At 39.1% G+C, this 9,866-nt stretch overlaps 1 protein-coding gene across 1 annotated transcript in view; it reads right to left on the bottom strand.

The window, feature by feature from the left end:
- Nucleotides 1–6,544, bottom strand: part of cpsf6 (cleavage and polyadenylation specific factor 6) — a 17,187-nt gene extending 10,643 nt beyond the window's left edge. Inside the window, exons 1-6 of the mRNA XM_020599440.1 lie at nucleotides 6,346–6,544; nucleotides 4,478–4,687; nucleotides 4,218–4,321; nucleotides 3,491–3,636; nucleotides 3,129–3,305; nucleotides 1,010–1,131 (exon numbers count right to left, since the gene is read on the bottom strand). Of these exons, the coding sequence (XP_020455096.1) occupies nucleotides 1,010–1,131; nucleotides 3,129–3,305; nucleotides 3,491–3,636; nucleotides 4,218–4,321; nucleotides 4,478–4,687; nucleotides 6,346–6,405 (819 nt within the window). The 5' untranslated portion in view covers nucleotides 6,406–6,544. The remainder of the gene's footprint in view (nucleotides 1–1,009; nucleotides 1,132–3,128; nucleotides 3,306–3,490; nucleotides 3,637–4,217; nucleotides 4,322–4,477; nucleotides 4,688–6,345) is intronic.
- Nucleotides 6,545–9,866: the final 3,322 nt, after the last annotated feature.

The raw sequence follows: 9,866 nt of genomic DNA, 5'->3' as shown, positions 1-9,866 counted from the left end.
TTCCACCTAAAAAAGAAGAAGGGGGGTGGGGGAAGGACAAGAACATAAAACTAATTAAACAGCTTTTCATATATATTATAGGTAGAGCCCTCCCCAGCACTGAGTATGATGGGGACACGATTGTGCTGGAAAATTCAGCACACCTGAATGTCATTAGCTGGTAGAACTGGCACAGCCAATTTGTTGGTCAGGCTAACTTTAGTCTCTTGCAGCAGCAGATGTATTTTACATGTTTTCTTTATATAAAGGTATATTTAAGTATTGAGGCAGTTCAAAGCAGGGACAGACAAGGAAGAGCAGGCTAAAGCTACAGGGCACAAAAAAAGAAAAACATGTTGAAAATTAAATTAGAAGGCAACAGAACAGATGAGGACAAACTGTTTCAAGCAGGCTTTTGTGAAAATCTGAGACCTTGCATTTAATGCTGGATTTTTCCTAAATACTTAACTGAGAGGAGTGCACAGCTATAAGCTGCCATTGATGTAAGGGCCACTCATCAAATGCCACTTAGGGCAACTGGGAACAAGGCAAATAATTACTTACCTTATTTATGATACCAAGCCATTACACAACCTGTAATGTATATATACTGACCAGATTTTACAGAAGGGTGAAAACCAGCTCAGTTTACCTTTGGCAGAAGAAAAATGAACAAGTAGCCAAAATACATTATTTCCTTGGGAAAAAAAAAAAAAAAACACACAAAAAAGACAAAAATACTGTGTGCTTCTGCCTTTTTTGTCTTAAAGGATTTTTAAGACCATTTTTAAGTGAATTTCTGATCTAACTAACCTCAAAAGAACAAAGCACATCTCTAAACAGGGTGCTTGTATAAAATATTTAATCATGTAAGAACAACAGTATTTGATGGAAACTGTCTATTAAGGGCTTTTGAGAGCTTGCTGATAAACTCAGCTGTTTTGGGGGCAATAATCCTTATGCTTCAAAGTCACAACTCCTGCCAATAAATAGCTGAGAGTCAGAATAAAAAGGTGATCAATCAGATCAATTGAGGTGTTTCACCTCTGTCATGCCAGCTCCCGTTCCTGCCCCCGGGCGGGAAGGAGCTGAAACCCATATCCATCACAGGGCCATCTTGGTGCCTAATCAGACCTGGTCTCATCCCCATGCCTGATGGGGAAGAAAGCAAACCAATCACACATCTTCCCTTCATAAATTTCTGCTATCAGTTGAAGTCCTTTCACAACCCAGCAGCACGGGGCACCAGCCACTAAGCAAAACGAGAAATGTACAAAAGTGGGATGGGGGACAAAATGAAAATTAAAGAGAAAACGGATAACACTACTCTTTCCTACGAGAAGTGTAAGACAGCTATCTGAGACTTGTAGGGATTGAAGGTTGGTAGTTTGCCAAACAAAGCTTTTGACAAACTGCCTGTCAAGGAACAGTGTATGAAGTTGTATGTGATCAGAAAACTGCAGCCACGGAAGAATTATTTGTTCAAATGGAAGTGAAAATGGAGAAAAATAAAAAATAAAAATAAAAAAAAGAACAGGCAGGGAGAAAAGCATGCAAAATCTCAGCCCTGCCAGAAGATTTAAAGGGTGAGAGATCCCTCACTAAACACATGCTAGAACAAATAAGCCATGGTTCCATGTGGATGCGAGTAGTAGCAAAGCCTGAACTGTGTTAACAGTGCAGCACTGTCAGACGCAGAGGAGAATTTTAATAAATTTCACACAGGTATTTGTCACACTGTGATGACTGTTTCAATATGTTGCACTGCTATATTATCGTTAAATATATAAAGGCTTTCAATATTAACGCAATAACGCGTTAATGCAAATTACCACCACAAATTTGTGACATGTGATTAATGCACACACATTCTGTGATTATGACCTTCGGCCCACTCTGTAGTTTGGGAGATAAGAACAATGCAGCATCAGAAACTGATAAAGAAAAAGGTCCTTTGAATGGCAAGCTCAGCTTCAAAGCCTCGCCAGATGGTTCTCTTAAGAAGACCAGATGATTTTGAAAAGGTTTCAATAATTCTGTCCAGTCCACTTCTAGAGTTCTGTGTGGAATGTTTGAGATTTGGCTTTATCTTCTCTCCTTTTCTGTGCTGTTCCAGCAGAAACAAATAAACAACAACAAAAAAAAAAGATACAAGAATACCAAGGAATTTGTGATTGCAACAATTTTCTGGGTAGGTAACTGGCAGACATGGAGGGGTGCCAGCATTTTTGGGCATTACTGTATATTTATCAACACTTGCCTAAAAAAATAAACCAAAGTTTTAAATACAATGTTATATTTTACCAGAGGGTCTAAATGAGCAATCCATTGACCCATAAATCTCAACAGATCAGAGTAAAACCATCAACAGCATTTGGCATCCTCAATCAACCAATGTGTACACATTTCACACAATGTGACTCATGATGCTTTGATGGGTGTCTCTCAATGCATACATCCAATTTACTTCTACTGCTGAGACTATTTTCCAGAACTGAGCAGAGAAGTAACTGGGAAGCAAACTCTTACCTGCCAAGTACAAGTTTTTTTTTCACAGCAAGGCAATGGCCTGTTATCTTCTACACTCAGGCTAAAACTGTCAGAGTAATTGTTGGTGCTTGATTTCATTTGATATATATTTGAGTTTAATATTAGATGTGCTATAGAATAAAGTGCCCTTTATTTAAGCTACTTACTAATCCCTTCCACATAGTTTCTGAATCTGTACTTTTTTAAATATTAGCTGACTGAACTGAGAAATAAGGATAAATCACCTTTATTGGCCAAGTATGTTACACACAAGGAATTTGTTTCCAGTACAGAACCGATGGCAGCCATCTGCGGCTGCCAACTCAACCGATGGCTCTAACCACCGGGGGCAACGGGGTGTGTGTTCAGTGCCTTGCCCTTCAACATGTGGACTGCAGGCACCGAGATTCGAACCTTCAACCTTCTGGTTGGGAAACGACTGCTCTACCCACCGCACCACTGTCGCCTCTGCATTCATGCAGGACACCAAAAACTTGTTTATTCTCTAAGCTCTTGTTCCACAGAACTCTTTAGTAAAAAGCGAAAGATTTACACGAACTGAAAAGAAACAATTGCATTGCCCCCACCCTTATGAGACAAACACCTGTTACTAAACTAACCAGGAAAGTGTGGTGGTGGCCCCCCAGGCCCAACAGGACCAGGGAAGCGGTCTCCTCCGGGTACAGGTGGTCCAGGGAACCTGCCTCTGCCTCGACACCCCATGGGGAAACCTCCACGGGGGCCTGCTCCAGGAGGACCAGCTTTACCTTCTCCAGACATCTGGCCTGACTGAGTACCTGTGAAATGACAACACTCACTTTTCCATTGCTGCCATGGATGCGCATTTTTAGCTGATTAACTAGCATGTCACAGCATGTGCACATCTCTTTTACACAGCCTGTTTCAACCAGCTGTTCACAAGTCTTTTAGTTAAATTTGCTCTTGGTCAACTCTTATCCATATAAGCATGTGCGCTACTTACTTTTACGTGATTGCATCTCAAACTGACTGAGGGACTGCTTGTTGCAAGGCGTGACAATGGGATTTTGACCATGAAGCTCCTTCTTTGACAGCAGCTCCATTAACTTCCTGGATGATGCCTCTGAGCCCACACACACCAGAGCAAATCTGCGAGACAGGTGTAGATTCAATCAGATTATTTCAGACAGACTTAAGGCCCAAATGATACATTTTTCAGTTTAGAGAGTTGTATAATTTCTTAAAATCTGATTCCTTGACCTGTGTGTGTCCCTTGAATTGTGCCATTTCACAATCCACAGACCAGTACTACATTGATCATCAGATCTAAAGAGGTCTATTGGAAGTGATGCTTTCAAATAAACAACAACAAAAAGTATAAATTGCACTGAGATCAAATGTCTTTCCATCAGGATCCATAACAATAGCAGCATTATCAGATGAGCCATAAAATGGCCCCACCAACATGGAATTCCACCCATGTCTCTGTTTGTTACTATAAGTAATTAGGGCTGGACTATTCATTCACTGGGCAGGTAATCAGTTTTGAAATATTTGACACTGTCTTTACTGGTAAAGCTCAGCTGATCTCAAATCAGTGATGGAAAAATAGCACATTCTGCGGGATAGTGTAGATAGCCAAGGATTTGTCGTCTGTCATTCATACCCATTTGGGAAAGTTCTAGGAGTAATTTTGCCAAATCCTGTCACACAAATAATGAAGACCTCACCCTTTTGATTGGCCATTGGCTCTGTTTTCAAAAAACTTGATCTCCAGCACATCTGTGATACCTATTGACAGAATGGCTTCTGTCAGGTCCTCATCTGTTGTCCACTGCATAAAAGAAGACATCATCTTGTTTAAAGGGATGTTTTTAAGTCTGTTACTTTAAAAAAAAAAATTGACACTATTTACTAAGTGCATTTGCAAAGCACGTGACTTTAACACTTTCACCTACATATCCAAGTAGCAGCATTCTCTGGTACTCACCCATGTGAGGTTTCCTATATACAAAGCAATCCTTTTTCCTGTGTATGTGTACACCACGTTGGGTGGGGCACTCTTCCCTCCTTCTGTACCACCTGGTGCAGGAAGTGTGTCCAAGTAGTCACGGTCTTCTGGAGCATCACCATTATTGGCAGATGGAGATATTACATCGTCATACAGATCAATCTGCTCGTGGACTGGGTAGTCAGCTTCCTGTTTAAGCATGAAAATAACAGTTCAGTCAAATATATAGAATATGAGCGCTTCACAACATAACTGTTTTGGAAATGAACTGGATTTTTAAGCACAGACATCTCCCCCTACAAAAATTTTAAAATAAAGATACGCAGATAATCCAGAGACAGAGGTGTGTGTGTGTGTATTTTGTGTAGTCATTGTGATGCTTGTCAGTATTAATGAATTAAAATGGAAACCCAATGACAAACTGTTGCCCTAAATACAACTAACACTGTCACAGTTTAGAAGCACATATTATCAGTCAGAAATTTAAATGCAAGACAGGATATTCTATTTAATCACTGCCAGAAAGCACATCTCATGAAATTAAAAACTGTCTCTTAAGTCACTGCACTTTCATGGTAATTGTAGGTTTTATAATAGATTTATCGCATCATCATTAAGTACTTGAATTGGCATAAGTACTCAGTATCAGCAAGTATTCATACTCGGTCTGCAAACGTGCAATCGGTGCATCCCTAGTTTGATTAATTACTCTATTACTATTGGTTCTGTTGCACATAGGGCTGGGTATCATTTCAAAATTTTTGACATCGGCAACAATACTTTGACACCAGTTGTTAAGAAATACTTTTTTCAATACCAAATTTTATGAAATCTATTTATCTATATACACAAACATACATAGACACACAGTTTGATACAGATCAGTTTTACTTTTCAATTCCTTGGCATCTTTGTGCACTCAAAGCATTTTCACAACATATAAATTAAAACATATTTACCACAACCTTAGGTTCTGTTAACATTAACATCAATAAATAAAAATGTAGAAAGGTGTTTTTCAATACTCGATGGTAATGAAGTAATACGATACCATAAAGTTATCAAAGTTTGATACCCAGCACTAGCTGCACATAGTGTTGACACCTGTGTAAAATGCGACCTTGTGCATTGTGTAAAGGCATTCATAGTATTGCTGACATTTGTGGAAGCACACACTCATTAAGCAGACATCGCCTTTTCCAGTTGTACACAAAAGGGGCGTGTGTGTGTGTGTGTGTGGAGGAAGAAAACCAACATATACCGCTAGCTGCAAGAAGCTAACAGTCAAAAGCTACCTATTCAAACATGAATAAATTCGTGATACCCCGAGGTTTAACCGATTAACAACACGTCAATAAAGTTAGTTTCAACCCACGGTATGCTTGCATAAACTAACAATTATTAAGCGTAAATATATGAAACGCAGAAAGTAACTATCGCTATCTAAGCTAAGTTAAAAAATAACTGCGTTTGTTTGTACCGCTAAGCTAACCAGCCAAGGACCAGGCGGCCATGCCGAGGCCTAAAATTGTGAATACTGAACAACAAAAGCGGGGGCTTTTAGTGCGTTGCCACCGAAATTAACTATTTTTTTGCGAACAGCATACCAAATGCTACAGTGTACGTCGTGTAAAATGTCGGTAGCAGCACAAATGCAATATTTCGGGGGCGATAATGCTCACTGAGGCTGCAGCTTTGCAGTATGGGGGGAAAAGGCCTGTATATGAGAGAAGCCCTTTTGAGCAGAATAGTACACTATTTTTCAGTTATACTAACAACACGAGATTACAATCATTTAAAGGAAAATAGCATCATTAATAGAAATATGATGAATATGAACCTAATACCTGATTAAATTCCTCCTCTACGTCGGCGTAGATGTCGATATGATCAACACCGTCCGCCATTTTCCTCTGACCCGCAGATCTCTTCGCCTGGCGACTGCAGAGCAACACTTAGGTACGAACAATGACAGAGGGGGAACCAGAGCGCCCGTGCTGGCCCGCGTCTCTCATGACAATCGTTCTTCTTCTTCTATTTGTTTTTGGCGCGTTGGCATCCAGTAATTGTTGCATTAGCGCCCCCTGTGTGTAGTCCATATTTAATTTAATAGATGCTTATGCACTTACTATTCCGTCCGTGGTAGGCTAAAGGTTAAGGCCCAGCGCTCTCGCCGCTGCGGCCCGGGTTCGAATCAGGGTTGCTTCAGGAAGGGCATCCGGTGTAAAACACGTACCAAATGTCAACATGCGAGTCGTCAGTGTGATGATTCGCTGTGGCCACCCCTAAACGGGAAAAGCCGAAAGTGACTTTCTTATGCACTTACTATGGTGGAGTATAGATCAAACTGTATTTTATTTTATATTCTATAATTTAATCCTGTCCTTCCTAAGAAATCTAACACAGCTGCTCCTCCTGCCATAATTGCAAGTAGTTTCCTGATCTCATGACAATTTACTTACAATAATACTAGAAATAATATTTAGAAGTAGAAGTAAGGATAAAAAGTACTTATTCAATTCATTGTTATATGCGAAAAGATAAGTTTGGCATTATTAGGAGAAATAGTTTGACATATTTTTGATTCTCTATCTCATAATTCAGGCTTAGTAAATCCTAATAACTAAGATTTTAAGGGAAATGTCAATAAATGCAAACCTGAGTATGTTTATTTTATTGTCATCAAAGAATTATACTGGTTGAAGATGATATATTTCTTATTCATATCCTACTATAGCTTCTGAAATACTAAACATTTTCAGTTAGGTGTAATAGGTTATACAGTGTCGAGTACAAAACATCCAATAGCCTATCAAAGATATCCATCAGGTTGTTTCAGATATGTAGCCTACCTTTTCATGGTCCATTTTCAAGTATTCTCCTATTATCTCTTCCTGTACTTTTTTTGTTGCTGATGTCACTTCAAAGCATTGGTATTTATGGAAAAATGAGACATCAACTGACTGACTGTATTAAATAGATTCAAAAAATCCAACAAATCTGTTGCACAGTGGTTAGCACTGTTGCCTCACAGGAACAATGCTCCAAGTTTGAGCCCCATCTGACCTGGTGCCTTGCAGTGTGGAGTTTTCATGTTCTCCCTGTGCCTGTGTGGGTTCTTTCTGGGTAATCTGGCTTCCTCCCATAGTTCAAAAACATGCAGCTTAGGTTGACTGGCAACTCTAAATTGCCTGTAGGAGTGAGTGTGAATGTGTGTCATTGTCTGTCTCTAAGTGTCAGCCCTGTGATATAGGGATGACCTGTCCAGGGTGTAGCCCACCTCTCACCCAATGTCAGCTGGGCTTGACTCCGGCCCCCGGCAACCCTATTCACGGTGTAGATAATGGATGGATGGACATGTCCTAAAGTTACCTTGCTTTGAATTGTGATACTTAGTTATGACAAGAGTCTTTTTGTATTTTAGAAGAATTCTTTGAATGAGCCTGCCTTGCCTGGTAATACAGTTTGTGACAAAAACAAAAATCAAAACAAAATAAAACCAAAAAAGGGCAACAAATATAGTACAAAAAACATGGAATAATTTCATTTACTTGGTGCAAATCATGGCTTCAGTCAAACAACATACATGTGTACATGTCAACCACACAGAATACTGTAGACCAGAAATGACAAACAAAAATACAACGAATGAATCAAATGAGTCTCATAAGCTTAGCAAGCCAGAGCACACAGTACTGTCACAGTTTTAATGGCAAGTAATAAGTAATAGACTCATGAGGCCAGAGAAAAGTAGTGAAACTAATCTTTAGCAAATTTATTTAAATTGCCTTAGAAATACACTTATTATTCTTGAAAGAATAATATTTTGGTAAAGTGCCAATAATCCACTGGGATAAACACATCCATATCAGTACTGAAATTCTATACTGTATGTGCATTTTTCTAAATCTTATCTAAATACACCTGAACCTTAGTGTGTCATTGTATTATCCATATTGACTGTAGATCTACAGTGTACATCCTCTGAGAGTTTCAGTTTCCACATGTCAAGCTACACATAATCACATGCTGAATGCACAAACATAGAGAAAGACACAGGTGATAAAGACAAAGGCAGACAGACATTTTTAAACAACTGTCACAGAAACAAATATTTTGGGATGTAATCAAAGTAAAACCTCAATGCTGATCCCAAAGGGTCTGACCATCAATAAGAATTCATTCTTATTAACTTTATCACATTCATTCATTCATGTAAATTCCATACACTACAACCTTATTGTGACTACTTTCTAGGCAGTGAGCCATAACCTTTTCCACTGGCCCTTGTTCATTAGTATTTATAACAACCACATGAACTATGCCTCCCACCAGGAACACAAGTTTCCCCCCACATTTTAGCCCTTCTATCAGTGGTTATTATTCAGCATTAAAAATATCAAAGTCTGTAGCTAAAGCATTATAGTAGTATAGTGGAGGCATACATGCTTGCAGGCGCATATATAATATGCATGTGTGTCTGCGATACTAGGTTCAGTGGGGCAAGGGAAATGGTTTTTCCACTGGACTTTGTTATGTTGCACCTTGTGACTCATAATCGCCTTTCATCAATCCACATCATAGCTGCCTCCAGCATCTCTTTAGTCCTTTTTCATTTGAAGATGCAAAGTGGCTTATGAGAAAGTAAATAATAGAAAAGTATCCATGGCAACAACAGCCCATTAACTTGCTTCCTTTGCATTTATAGATCAGATGTTATAATTTCCAGGAGTGACTAAAACAAATGCTCAAAACCAACATCAAACGTCCATCTGGATTTGTGTTTATCATAAGCAAACAGCGCAGAATTACAGTATGTACATTAAAAAAAAGAAAAAAAGACTTGTGGTGTCCATTCTCCACATTTATATGAGAGTGAATGAAACAGTTTAATTGTTCACCATCAGGAGGCAAGTCCAGAGAAAGAGAAACAGACAAAGCAGAGAGAGGCTGAGAGAGAGATAAAAGAAGCTCCTCCACAGTCATCAGCATTCTCCTACAAGGATATAACAAAATTATTTCATCCTGATTTCCTGTCATGATTTCAACCACTGATATCAATATAACGTGATCAAACACTGCATATGAAAAGCAATACATTCAGTTAGGGAAAAAAAAAAATCACTGGTGCAAAGAACCAGTGTAGTAAGACTGCATGTCCAAAAAACTTAATGATTTATTAAAATTTGAAACTGTTTGCACACTGGATGCAGATGTTGTTTAATCCAATATCAAACCAAGGAAAAGCTCACCTGTGGGTGATAGGCGTGGCAGGACTTGGGGCATCTGTGAATCTTCTGTGTCCTCATCCTATCACACTTTACTGAAGCATTATGTATCACAAGGTCAAGAAGCAACAACAGGAATT

The sequence above is a fragment of the Monopterus albus genome, unplaced genomic scaffold, assembly GCF_001952655.1.
Source record: "Monopterus albus unplaced genomic scaffold, M_albus_1.0 scaffold41.1, whole genome shotgun sequence".
Classification (NCBI taxonomy): Eukaryota; Metazoa; Chordata; class Actinopteri; order Synbranchiformes; family Synbranchidae; genus Monopterus; species Monopterus albus.
This window is presented reverse-complemented; position numbering and strand designations above follow the sequence as displayed.